This window comes from Cryptomeria japonica, chromosome 5 (genome assembly GCF_030272615.1).
Source record: "Cryptomeria japonica chromosome 5, Sugi_1.0, whole genome shotgun sequence".
Classification (NCBI taxonomy): domain Eukaryota; kingdom Viridiplantae; phylum Streptophyta; class Pinopsida; order Cupressales; family Cupressaceae; genus Cryptomeria; species Cryptomeria japonica.
This window is the reverse complement of record NC_081409.1, coordinates 454,807,142-454,822,072: the sequence shown is the minus strand read 5'-3', so window position 1 is coordinate 454,822,072 and position 14,931 is coordinate 454,807,142. Positions and strand designations below refer to the sequence as shown.

At 36.9% G+C, this 14,931-nt stretch overlaps 1 protein-coding gene across 1 annotated transcript in view; it reads left to right on the top strand.

Moving 5' to 3' along the window:
* LOC131875949 (uncharacterized) overlaps positions 1-13,612 on the top strand; it is a 19,464-nt gene extending 5,852 nt beyond the window's left edge. Inside the window, exon 2 of the mRNA XM_059220688.1 lies at positions 13,230-13,612. Within this exon, the coding sequence (XP_059076671.1) occupies positions 13,230-13,612 (383 nt within the window). The remainder of the gene's footprint in view (positions 1-13,229) is intronic.
* Positions 13,613-14,931: the final 1,319 nt, after the last annotated feature.

The window sequence follows — 14,931 nt, the reverse complement described above, 5'->3', positions numbered from 1 at the left end:
AAGATAATTAGGGAGTATCATTTTTATATGAGTGATGATAGATCACACACCTCCGAGTATGTGCAACATTCTTTCAAGAATTTTTTTGAGTTCTTGCATGAGAAAGATATTGCAATTGACCGACATATAATATGGTTAGATAACTATACGGGTCAATTCAAGAATGTGTGTATGTTTTATTGGTTGAGTAGAATGGATGTGGAGAGGCGTATACCTCATATTTTGTGTTCTTTTGAGGTGGGGCATGGGAAGGGAGAGCATGATGGAGCAGGTGCATGTTTGAAGAGAGCTCTAGTTAAGGAGCAATTGAGGATTTTAGGTGCAAATTTCTCCGATGCACATTCTATTGTTGATTGGTGTAGTTCAACATTGTCATATGGAGGTACTCTTGATTTAGCAGTGAGCAGATTCTTTTGGTTGGTTGAGGAGGGAATAGTGGGAGATAGATTGGATTGTCAAACAATTAAAGATTCTTCAAAGATGCATTCATTTCTCAGCTCAGATGCAAGTACATGGACCATTTGGACATGAGCGTTGGCTTGTTTTTGTCAGAGTTGTGTTCGGTGTGATTGGGATCAGTGTGAGTCAAGTGAGTGGGTTGGTACGTGGGTTCCCCACTATCTAACTCCTTTATCTCAAACAATATCCTTGTCAAACGATGACATGGAAAGTTCACTTGAGTATGATCATCTATCAGATCTTGTATAGCCAGGACATGTTTTTGCAGTTGTTGCATCGCGGACATGTTTTTGCAGTTGTTGCATCATAAGGGAACGAAGAGAGATCGGAATATTGGTTGGAACAATGTTTATAGGGAAAACAAAAGCTAACACAACCAGTGACAGATGATGATGGGTTCGCATATCCTACAGGTTCAGTTGTTGTTGTGGGAACTTGGTTCCAAGCATACATGATTAGAAAGAATGGCATACCTACATTTGAAGACTATGAGAGACACAAAACCATTATAATGTATTCACACCTTATTATAGCTACAAATGTCAAGTTGTTGAAGCATCAAGCAAAACCGAAGACCAAAGAGCTATGGACAGTGACTAATGCTGATCATGAAGCAATACTAGATACTCTTAAACAAAGAGATGACCCTTCAGGCACACTTGAGTAGTAGGTCTTTAATGGTGCCTTATTTTTTTATCATGCATTTCATTTCAAACAATGATCATTAAACCTTAATGTTCAAGTTTGTTACGTGTATATTAAGGATGTGTTCAAAATGCAGGTCTATTGATGATTGATTTTTTTTGGCAACATAGTTTTTGCATGCACATAGCAAGTACACTCGATATAATTGGAAGGGACGTATTTTTGCAACACGACTTATTATCATGCATTTGATGAGCTTTACAATTTTTGTTATTAGACAACACTATTTGATAATTTTTTATGATATAATTATCGCATAACCTTTATGCTCATGAAGGTCTTTTTTGATGATATACAATAGTATCACATTACGATTTTTGCATCAACATAGTGGGTTCTATTGATATAATTCAAAGGGACGTATTTTTATGGTATATAATCCCACCTTTTCATTTATTATCATGCATTTCAGTTAAAGTGATTGTCATAAATCCTTTATGTTCATCCATGCATTTTATGTGTAGACTAACAATTCTTAAAAATACAGGTTCATGCTAGATCATTCATCGTTGACAAGACCCTCTCTTGGTGATGGTACATATTCCTTTGTGCATTAATGAGATTAAATTGTGGGTCTTATTGTGTTTATTATCATGAAGATGATTCAAATGCATGTGGCCAGGACACATCTGTAGTGGATCAAATTGTCATGCTAGATGATCTATTGAATCAAACATTTGACATTTGACATTTGTTAATGTTGGGCCTTCAACATCAACACCTACTAGTCAAGGTGGTCATCAAACTTTCACTCAGGTAACCTTGTCTATTTTTATTCATTAATGGTGTATAAAATAAAGTCAGTTAGATTTTGGCAATTGAATAACATTGTTTCATTTTCAGATGCTGACATCAGATGCACCTAATATTCTCTCCACAATGGAGCATGGTGTTCTCTAGCAGTAGCATCTTTGATGCTTTTGACAGTAGTATGAGTCAGATTAGTAAATTTCTAATTTGATGCTTCCCACAGGGCTTTGCAACTTCAGATTGTGAGTGTGCCCCTATTACAAATGAATTGTACTTTAATCGACATAGATGGTCTATGATGGCTTTTTTGTAAGAATATATGGTTTTATAACATATATTGTACTTTAATCAACATATAACAATATCCAAGTGGTGGTTGGCATGAGCTTGAATATGGTAAGTTGAATATGATATGTTGTATACATCTTGAAGTTGAAATTTGATTAGACTTTGTTAGCATTTGATGAATCATAAATGTCATTTCATTATTAATCTTGTGAGTGTGAGGTGTAGGAATAAATATCAATTACTTTGAAAGTCATGGATGTTGTCCTGATATGATAACCACCACATGGTTGTGCCTTATGAAGAAAAGCTGAACAGATAATAACTAATTGAGAACATAAATTCAAATCCATAATATAGAGGATACTAATAAAAAATCTTTGAATATTTATTTTTTCTAATAATGAAATAGGTACAACTGTTTTGAGATAAAATGAAGCTTTTCTCTCATGGATGTCACATGCGTAGGGTATGACCCAGAGCGTTCGATCGAGTGGGGGGGCAAAATAGGAGCATGCGTAGGGTAATTATGCCTGACTCGACATGTCAGAGCCGACGGTTCATCATCGCAACAAGCAGAACGAGAAATTGGCCACGCGACAACATTCCATTGAGTGAGACTGACGATTTTTTCGCCAACCGAAAAATTGCTGCCCTAATAAAACCATAGGGAAACTTGAAAAACTGAGATAGGCTTTTGTAGGGACCTCTCTCATGGCCCCGTAGGTTCAAATAGATCATTTGAAAGTGCCACAAATTTTGAGTTAGGGCCCGTCAAAGTTTGACAATTTTGAGCACTTAGGGCGCTCAAGGGACGACACCGGTAGGGTATGACCCCAAGCGTTCGATCGAAGGGGGGGGCAAAATAGGAGCATGCGTAGGGTAATAATACCTAACTCAACATGTCGAAGCCAATGGTTCATCATTGCGATGACCAGAATGAGAAATCAGCCACGCGACAACATTCCATTGAGTGAGACTGACGATTTTTTCGCCAACCGAAAAATTGCTGCCCTAATAAAACCATAGGGAAACTTGAAAAATCGAGATAGGATTTTGTAGGGACCTCTCTTGTGGCCCCATAGGTTCAAATAGATCATTTGCAGGTGCCACAAATTTTGAGTTAGGGCCCATCAAAGTTTGACAATTTTGAGCACTTAGGGCACTCAAGGGACGACGCCGGTAGGGTATGACCCCGAGCGTTCAATCAAGTGGGGGGGCAAAACAGGAGCATGCGTAGGGTAATAATGCCTAACTAGACATGTCAGAGCTGATGGTTCATCATCGCGATGAGCAGAACGATAAATCGGCCATGCGACAACATTCCATTGAGTGAGACTGACGATTTTTTTGCCAACTGAAAAATTTCTGCCCTAATAAAACCGTAGGGAAACTTGAAAAACTAAGGTAGGCTTTTGTAGGGACCTCTGTCATGGCCCCATAGGTTCAAATGGATCATTCGCAGGTGCCACAGATTCTGAGTTAGGGCCCGTCAAAGTTTGACAATTTTGAGCGCTTAGGGCGCTCAAGGGACGATGCCGGTAGGGTATGACCCCGAGTGTTCGATCGAGCGGGGGGGCAAAATAGGAGCATGAGTAGGGTATTGTTCATTAAATTAATTATATTGTTCATTATAAAAACAACAATTACAATGAAATGAAATGAATTGTATTGTTCATTAAATAGCCATTATTAACCATTGTTAATTATTGGATTGAAGATTAAAGATTTCCATGATAACACCACACATAGATGAGCAACAATTTATATGATCGAATATCAAATTCTGTATATATAAAAATGTTGAATGATTACAAATGTATGTCCATACACAAATATGGCATAAACGCCAACTAAAACAAAATGTATGTCTAAATACGTGAATGTATGTCCATATACAAAATATACATGCCAACTAGACATGTAAGCATCCCAAAACTATCTATAGCATCCTAAGTTGTTGATGGATCATCAAAATCAATCCTCTTCGCCACACTGCTCGGCTCTGAAGGATCTTGCACAAGAAAAACAAACCACGATTAATATTAGTTATATTATATAATTCGCATTCGAAAAGTTAACATAAAAATGAACTATTCATGTTTACCTCATCTCCACGTTTTCTCTTCAGCTTTGTAGGACTCTTGATGTATGTCTCTGGTAGAGGAGGTATGTTTTGAATATTTTGATACACAACCTACACATGTTTAGAAACATGAGATTGATACAAGTTAGCATATAATTGTCACTGATAATAACAAATTATATCTACTAATCAAATAATAAAATAAACACACATCTACTCGAGGCATCTCTTCTTCTTCTTCAGGTATACTGGGTGTAGTCACCAAGGATGTGAAGCCAAGAGTTCTCTGTATATATACACAAGTATATGAAACTATCAATCTATGTCTAGACATGTATAATCACTATAAGTTATTTAAACTGTTCATTCAATCATATTTGCATTCAATTACCTTTCCCTTGTCTCCAATTGCACTACTAGATCCTAGATCACACTGCACCGCACTCGTTTTGCTTGTCCCCTACAAGAGTAAAATAAGATATACATGCAAGTTACTACATAATCTAACTAATACAAATATAAATGATGAGCATGTATGTACAATAAAATACAAACGACTAGGTGCAATAATATATGTACCATCAAGCTATCGAGGCCAAATGAAATGGCCGACAAGGTGCCCTCCTGAATCTATCTCAACTCATCCTCGGTCATCAACTATTAAATAGACCATGTAAATAAAAATTAGTACTTAATATTATCTAATTTATAAATATTTAAATAAAATATAACATGAACTATGAAAACACAAATCTTACCAATACATCATCAATGTATGATGATGGTGCCTCCTCACCTCTAGCATGTGAGGACTCCCCAGGGTATCCTCCAGCCTATGTAATAACCTCTGGTGCATCATGCATCTCATGTACCTCATAATCTGCACTATCCATAGCAGGATCAACGGGTTGTCCAACTGGACCCAAGCATACATGCCCACACATGACACAACTATGGGGACGCATATGTGTGGAGCCGAGGATGATGTGCCATCGGCACCGGATGCACCACTACCATCAAGAGTAGGCTGAGCTACTGACGTAGCCTAAGAAACCAAAAGGCTACTCAAAGAGTGAATAGCCGATATGGTCTGTGAAGCCGCCTCACAAATGATATTAGGATGCTGAACTGTAGGTGGGGGATCAACAGGAGGAGGGGGGACATATGGGCCTTGGACTACTCTAACTGCCCCAGGTCTATTTTGAGGCATACCTAAACCTACACCCTGGAAAGGTTGGATGTCAAAGTAGTTCACATGTTTGTGTAAAACAAACTTAGCATACAATTTTTTTATGAAATAGAAGGGGATATCAAGATTGTTGTTGGGTGGTTTGTCAAAAACCATCCACCAACAATCCCAAAAGTTTTTCACAATCCCATCATTTGTGCACCATTTGATAGAAAGTTTTGTTTTTTTGGGATCTACGGGCTGACCAATACGGGGATTGACAAACAATGAGGCGATTTCAACTTTGGATATCTCAAGATCCTTGATATCCTTATACGACAAGCCATCTGCATATTTTTCTTTCATAGAATCTTGCCACAAAAGGGCAGCATCATGCTCCTCAATCATGGTTTCAATACTTTTTATGATCAATGTGAGAGGATCAAACAATGGGTTTAGACGAGGGATCCTACGATATACTTCTGCTATCCCCCTCAATTCATTCAAATTTTGTGCAATCAAATCTTGAATTGAGGGGGGGTTTGGCAAATGAGGGTTTGGTTGTTGTAGTTGTGGTTGGTCAGTGTTTTCATTGTTATCCCTCATTTTTAACCTAATTGAATGTAAACAATTAAATTTAGTCAACAAATTTAAACAATTAGGTATTTGATTTAAAAAAAACATAGTTTTCATGAAAAAAAACCATATTTTCAATGAAAAATCAAATAAACATTTACAAAAATTACAAAAAATGAATGAAAATGATTCAAAACGACAAAATTCTTACCTCTAAATCTATTTTTTAGCAATTTTTTGTCAAAACACCAGATATCGGATGGAGCGGATATCGGATTTTGACAAATTCGCGCGACCCGTGAGTTAAAAATGACTCACGAGACTGTCACTGTCGAAATATAAAAGTCTCAGAAAATCGGATATCCGATTTCAACACTTAAATTATTTTTAAATAACATATATAATATAATAATATATTATATAATACATATTGTATTATATTATATATATTATAATATATAATATAATATAATATTATATTATATTATAATATATAATATAACATAATATAATATTATATTATAATATATAATATAATATAATATTATGTTATATTATATATAATATAATATTATATTATATTATATTATATATAATATTGTATCATATAATACGTATATATTATATTATATTATATATAATATAATATTATATTATATTATAATATATAATATAATACAATATTATATAATATATAATATTATATAATATATAATATAATATAATATTATATTATATATAATATAATATAATATTGTATTATATAATACGTAACATATAATATATTTTTTAAATTAAAATTACAAATAAAAATCAGATATCGGATAAAATCCGATATTCGATTTGCATAGGTAATTACCAGGCCAAGGTGTACTGACACCCAGGCCAAGCAAAAAGTCAACATGGATTTTCGCATATTTTGGCGAGTGAGGAAGGCTATTTTTTTCACATCGCCACTTTTTGGCCCCCCTTGATCTTGCACTAACCTAGATGTATGATGCTTTGTTGTAATGCTCGATGTGATGTAGTGCTGACTATGTATGTATAATGATGAGTGAATGATGATGATTATGGGATAGATAATACTTGTTTATTTTGATGAGATAATGATACAATGATATGAGTAAATGATGTATGTTGTTTCAAGATGAAGCTAAATGAATCAAATGTTTATGCAAATGTTTATGGTTCTAAATGAATGTTTATTAAATGTATAAACAAATGTTGAGACAAATGTTAATGTTTGTTTCTAAAATGAATGCACTTAAAATGTAGAAACAAATGTTAAGATAAATGTTTATGTTATGACTCTAAATGTATGCACTTTATATGGATAAACAAAAAAGTGAATACAAATGTTTATGTATGAATGCACTGGAAAGAAATGTATTTAAGTGATGTGATGTAAAAATGAATATAAATGAATTAAAAAGATTCAAAAAATAACTAAGTGATAAATGAAAGTGAAATGACAATGCAAAGAAATGCAACTAAGGGATAATGAATAACTGCACCTTAATGCAATTTAAAAGGATAATGAATAACTACACCTTAATGCATGTAACATGATAATGAATAACTGTACCGTAATGCAATTAAAATGAAAGGAATGCATAATGAATTTTGTTAAAATGAATGCACTATATGGATGAATGTTCTGGATAACAAAATGCACTTAAATGAAATGCAAGTAAATGATAATAAATGCATCTGATGTGTTAAATGCCTTAATGGGATGAACAAATTCATGTAATAAAATAGATATCTAAATAAATCTAAATGCAAGTAAATGATAATGAATTGAATGCATGTAATGTAACTAAATGATAATGCCATACCATAATGATATATGAATGCAAGTTGGTGAGTTTTTGCAGATGCAGAATGCATATGTGAGATGATGTATTAAAGAACTCCATCATGATGTTGTACCCAAGACAATTTCTTTGTATACAACAATTGATATGAATAATGAATGAGCAAATGGAAGGGTGATATGCAATGAAATGCAACATAAACAGATGAGATGAAATGACGTTCCATAGAGTATTCCTAGTGCATTATTTTCCTCATTGAGCATGGTAGTATCGTTCTTGGCCGAGGTAGTAGGAACCAATTTTGGAGCATTTCACCTATAAGCAAGCATTTAAGACAAGTAAAAGAAAGGGACCCTCCATTCTGGTTCATGTGCAGATGGTCGAGGTATACGCTGTAGTCAGTAAGCCATAGTGATCTATGACTAGATTTTTGCATATGATCACATAGCTTAGTGAACTTCCCACGTAGACACCATTAGTACATGCCCTAGAACTTCATTGGAACAATTCATAGATAATAAACAAAATGATACTTAGGAACCATCCCGACTACTCTAATCACTTGTGGATATCCCAGAGTAGAGTAGGAACCTAATATGAATAAATAAATAAATAACAAACCAACCAAGTACTTGATAGCTTAAACAAAATTTTCTTATCAAATAAAATGTTATACTGTCTTTGTTTTTGGAAGGAAGGTTGCATCCTTGTTAAGACAATTGTGTGTAGATGTTTTGATTTGTGTGGTTGATTTGATAAGTGATCAATGTTTGAGTAGCTCAAGATGTTTGTTTGATGTCGTTGGTGATGTCTATGTACAAAGGATATTATATGTGTTGCAAGGTTTTTGATTGATTTTTGATGTTTTACCATGTTTTTTTAATTTTTGTGAGTGTTTTTGAATGTTTTTGGTATTATTTCCAGACAGTTTTGAATGAGGAAATCAATGAATCACAAATAATGTAGAATCCACTTCCATCAATAGGTTAAGAGTATTGCCCCCAATTTAGATGTCACCATGAAAAGAAGGATGTAGGACGCATGAAGTACTAACCCTGATTGCAGATCAATAACAAGCCATGGTTTGAATGATGGATGAATGGATGCAATGGACGTAATCGCAACAAGTTTGAAAGACAATTGAGCCATGGCCCTTCCAAGTGGTGCCTGTTTGCCAGGTTTTCACCATCGTACTTACCCAAGGTGCCACTAGAGTGGTTGCTCACCATTTGGATGCATGATTTTTCTCTTTACTATTTTGATTGAATTTTTTTTGTATTTTCTTCAGGACATTTTTGTGAATGTTTTTGGTGTTTTTTTGGTTTATGATGGAGCCTCATGCTCTGTACAGATTATGTATGAAACCTTTTGAGGTGCATGCTATTGATCGAATCTACGAGCGGTTCTCCTTTTGAAGTAGCCAACTGATATGCCCCAAATCCAAATACAACACTGATAACATATGGACCCAGCCAGTTTGATTCAAACTTTCCTTGATGTTCTTTGTTTGGCTAGTTACGAGGGTTCTCATTGAGAAAAAGATCACCTACCTCAAATGTACGAGGTTTAACCTGATGATTATAGCTTCTTCTCATTCACCACTGATAGGCTTTGAGGTGGTTGTATGTAGCTTGTCATCTCTCACCAAGTAGTTCCAAGTCTTGAAGACGTGATACTTGGTAGGCTTCATCATCTATCAGATTATGCAAAGAAACCCATAGAGATGGTATCTCAACCTCAATAGGAAGGATGGCCTCTGCTCCATAGACTAATGAGTAGGGAGTTGTGCCTATAGGGGTTCAAATGCTAGTTCGATACGCCCATAGTGTTAGATTTAATTGAACGTGCCAATCACAACCAACATTATTGACTGCCTTCTTGAGGATTCTCAATATGTTCTTGTTTGTTGCTTTGGCCTGACCATTGCCTTATGGGTAATAGGGAGTGGAAAAGCGGTGTTGGATGTGAAACTTCTCAGAAAGCTCACGGACATCCTGATTTTTGAAAGGAAGCCCATTATCTGTGATGATGGACATGGGTACACCATACCAATAGATGATGTAATTAAAGATGAATGAGGCGATCTTCTTGTCGGTGACTTGGGTAAGTGGAACAACTTCAATCCACTTTTTGAAGTATTTGGTGGAGGTAATGATAAATGTGTGGTCGTTGGATGAAGATGGATGAATTTTACCCACAAGGTCAAGTCCCCATTGGAAAAAGGGCCATGGTGTTGTGATTAGTTGCAATTCCTATGCTTGTGCATGTATCAGGTCTCCATGAACTTGGCACTTCTTGCATTTTCTGACAAAATAGTAGGAATCTTTTTCCATGGTGGGCCAATAGTATCCAGTACACATGATTTTCTTTGATAAGGAAGGACTACTTGAGTGAGCCCCACAAATTCCTTCATGCACCTCTTCCAAGGCCTTTGTTATCTCATCTTGTTCTAGACATCGAAGGAGAGTACCATCAAGACTTCACTGATATAGGGTTTTGGAAATGATGGTACATCAATCGGTTTGGAAAATGAAGGTTTTGTGTTGGTTATTGGATTGGTTAGGAGGGAGTGTTTGATCGCAGAGGTAAGTGAAGAAATCACCATACCATGGGGATTCAGAACCGATAGGGTGACATATCATTTCAGTTTCAGGGATATCATATGTGGGGATCCAAAGTTGTTCTACCAAGAACTCATAGCGTGTTGAATGTTGCAGATGATCTAGGAGAGATGCAATTGTAGCCATTGTGTTAGTAGTTCAATTCTGATCTCTAGGTACTTGCTCAAAGGTGATAGTTGTATTTGATTCTTTGTAACTATCCACCATCCTTTTATATGGCATGATCTTATCATCCTTAGTTTGATTTTCATCGGTAACTTGTCGGATGACTAATTAAGAATCTCCATATACTTGTAGCTCTTTGAGATGTCATTGTATAGCCAATTTGAGTCCTCTGATTAAGGCCTCGTATTCTACTATATTATTGGTGAATGGAAAAGTGAGTCTGTATGACTTCAGGATGTTGTCACCTTGAGGTGTAATGAAAAGAATGCCTACTCCTAAGCCATGTCTAGTATATGAGCCATTAAAGTAGAGCTTCCATGGATGTGTTGTTGTGATCATGAAGATATCTTCATCTAGAAAATTCGAAACAAGAGGATGATCACCTATGAGGGGTGCATCGACCATCTGATCTGCAATAAATTTCCCCTTAATAGCCTTGCGGTCCACATAGTCAATGTCAAATTCACTCAGAATCATAACCCATTTGGCCAAGTGGCTTGTTAATGCTACCTTGCTAAGTAGGTACTTGAGTGGATCGATTTTAGCAATGAGTTGTACTTGTGTGTCAACATGTAGTGCCTCAGTTTGGTGGCTGCCAATATAACTACTAGGCAAGCTCGCTCAATAGGTGTGTAATTGAGTTCATAGCCTACCAATGTGTGAGAGGTATAGTATACAACACACTCTTTTCCTTTTGCATTGTGTTGTGCCAGGAGTACTCCTAATGTCGTATTAGTAGCTGAAATATAGAGCAATAGAGGTCTACTTGGATCCGGTGGGATTAGCAACGGTGTATTCATCAGGTAATCTTTAAGCATTTGGAATGCTTGCTGGCACTTTGTATCCCATTGAAAGCGGATATTCTTGTGTAACAGATGCGTGAAGGGATGACACTTATCAGCCAATTGTGCAATGAATCTTCATATTGATTGTAGCCGCCCTTGTAGTGTCCTTAATTGACTGATGTTCTTGGGAGGTGGCATGTCCATGATTGCTTTGACTTTCACCAGATCTACTTCAATGCCTTTGCTTGAGACAATGTATCCTAGGAGATTCCCGGAGGTTACTCCAAAGACACATTTCTTTGGATTAATTCATACATGATATTGCTCTAATTTGTCAAAGATTTGACCCATTATTTCTAGATTACCTTCTCTTGTTAATGATTTAGCTAGTAAATCGTTGACATAATCCTCCATTATAGTGTGCATTAGGTCATGAAAGATGGTTGCCATATCTCTCTGATAGGTTGCCCCTACATTTTTTAGACCAAATGGCATCATGTTCCAACAATAGGTTCCCCATGGGTATGTGAAAGCATTTTATGTTGATCCTCTGGAGCAATCTTGATCTGGTTGTAACCTAAAAAATCCATCCATAAGAGAAAGCATGGCATGACCCACTGTGAGATCGAAAATCATGTCGATGTTTGGTAAGGGGAAGTCATCCTTCAGGGATGCTTTGTCCAAATCTCTAAAGTCTATACAGATACAGATGCTCCCATTAGGCTTGGCGATAGGTACAATGTTGGAGATCCAATTAGCATAATCAATTGGTCAGATGAAACCAACATCTAAGAGCTTTTTGAGTTTTGCCTTGACAAGCACAACAATTTGTGGGTGCATCTCTTCTGAGCTTTTGTTTTACCGGTTTAGCTCCTTCTGCCACAGTGAGGTGATGCATGACCAAATCAAGATCTAGACCAGGCATCTCTGCATAAGACCATGCGAAGTTGATTTGACACTTCTAGAAGAATTCTACAAATTTTGGCTATTCCTCTAGAGTGAGTAGAGATGCCAAATGTATTTGGTGAGGAGTCTTAGAGGTCCCCACATTGAATTCTTTTGTTTCTTCCATTAGGATTGTTGATCTCTCCTGATTTGTACTAGAGGGGAGGATGTCAAACCTTTCATCCTTAGGTGCCTGAGAGAGGTTTTCACCTTTGGATATGCTCTTTATTTTTACTTTTTTGGGCTCAACAAGTGCCACTGTTTGGTTTTCACCAGAAGATCCATGTTTTATTGTGATGAATTTGTAGCTGAAAGGTTTGGCATCTGCCCCAAAGTATGATGCACTATTAAGTTTGATGGAAAATCCAGCTTTGTGATCCCCGCATGGTGTGTGATCCCATATTTCTAAAAAGTCGATGAGTGTCTCATCATTTTGGAAGTGATCAAGACATGGGGGATTTGGCTGGTTCCAGTCAATGAGTTTGGGGTGGATGATGGGCATGACCTCATCGATTAGGTTAAGTTCAAAGGAGGTGTCAGTGAGGGTTAATATAGATGAGTGAAGTTTGTCAATGGTACTCTCCTTGTCAGGTTCTAGTGTCGGATTTGATGTAGGACTTGTGGAAGGTGTTGCTTGCTCATGACCCCAAAAGGTTTTAATCCAGGCCTATCCATAAATTGAGATATCTTTACGAGGTGACAGAGGTGATGTGTCTTCCTCGTTGGAAGTATTTAGATTCATTGTATCAAATTCCCACTCATGCGAGTCAGTCTCTGAATCACTCTCTAACATCCTATTACTATACCATTCAGGGGTATCCTTTGTGTTGAAGAGTGTATTTGTCACGGGTGTATGCACTTTTATAGGTGGGATTGTTGATGTTGACAGTAGGATTATAGGAGTTGTTGATGTTGTTGGTGCTGCTGGTAGGATTATCAGTGTCATTGAATCTGCTACTGGGAGTATCGGCGTTGTTGGTGCTACTATTGTTTCTGATGGAATTATCAGTGCTATTGATGTTGTCGATGGTACTGATGTTGTTGATGGTGCTACTGCTTCTGCTACTGATGGTTTTATTAGTCTGGCTGGTGCAGTTGGTGCTACTACCACTACTGATGGAATCATCAATGTTGTTGATGCTGCTGGTGTGATTGATGCTGATGATTTGATGATCAGTTATGTTGGTATAGTGGGTTTAGTTGGTTTTGTGGATATAATCAAGGAGGGCCTCCTTGGAGTAACTGTTTGATACATGGGGTTGTTGGGCTTACCTTTGAATCTGAGATTAGGAAGAGACTCCTCATGAAAACCTAATCCAGTGTTATCTTTGGGTTTCAACAGGCTGTAAGGGCTTGTGTCATCCTTGTTTGCAATGTCCCAAAGGACTCTGACCATCATATCCCATTCTTTGCATGATAGTGAGGCCTTTGCCATATTTATCAGTGGGAAGTTTAGCTTGTGGGATTTCTTTGGTGATAGGGTCTTTGTAGATCTATTCTTCTAGGTCCTCATCTTTGGTTTCCTCTTCCTAACTTTTACCAGGGATGAACTATGCTAAAGTGCATGATTTCTTGGCCAATGGTGGTTGGAGCAACTTTTGAGGCTTGCCATAAGTTCTAGGGGAAGTGGGTAATTTCCCAACACAAAAGAGTTGGCTTAGATTATATTCCCCAGGACCTTCCTCTGCCATTTTAATTTTCATCTTCTCTTGCTTTGGTATAGGGGTGATTGAGCTAGAAAGAGAGGCTAGAATAAAATATGATGTGGACAGGATAGCTTCTTTTTTGTTAGGAACGGTAATCTCTAGCTGATGGTTAACATTGTTACAATATGCAAATGGATTTGTATCACCAAGGATTGTGATTTTTACATTGTTATGGGGAAACTTGATACACTGATGATAGGTGGATGGAATGGCTTGCATGGCGTGTATCCAAGGTCTTCCTAACAAAATATTATATGGCAGAGGAAGGTCTAGAACTTGACAGATGATATGCTTTATCACTGGGCCCACCTTGATAGGTAATACCACAGCTCCTTTGGAAGAACGCTCCACATCATCATAGGCCTTAATGGTTATCTTTTTTCTGGGGTCCATTGATTTGACTACATATCCCAAGGTTGTGACCAACTGCAAGGTACATATATTTAGGTTGGCTCCATTGTCAATCAATACTCGCTTGATTCTGTGTTGGTTGACAAATCGTTCAATGTGAAGGGATGCGCTATGTGGTTGTTGGAATGAAGCATTTTCACTTTCAAAAAAAGTGAGGCATGGTGATGACTTGAGACAACCAACCATGGCTTGAAATTGATCTATGTTAAGGTCGGCAAGGACTGATGCTTCTTGGAAAGCTTGATGCAAGATTGTTTTGTGTGAAGGGGATAAGCACAAAAGCTCTAATATGGATATAAGTGCGGGCGTTTTTTCCAATTGTTCCACAAGGTTATATTGCTTGGGAAAGGGAGTCATTCCTTGTGGTGCAGTGCGAATGGTAATTTTTCTATGACGCGTAACAACATTGCATGCAGGATTTGGATCTTTGATGGTGAGGGTTGGAACTTGTT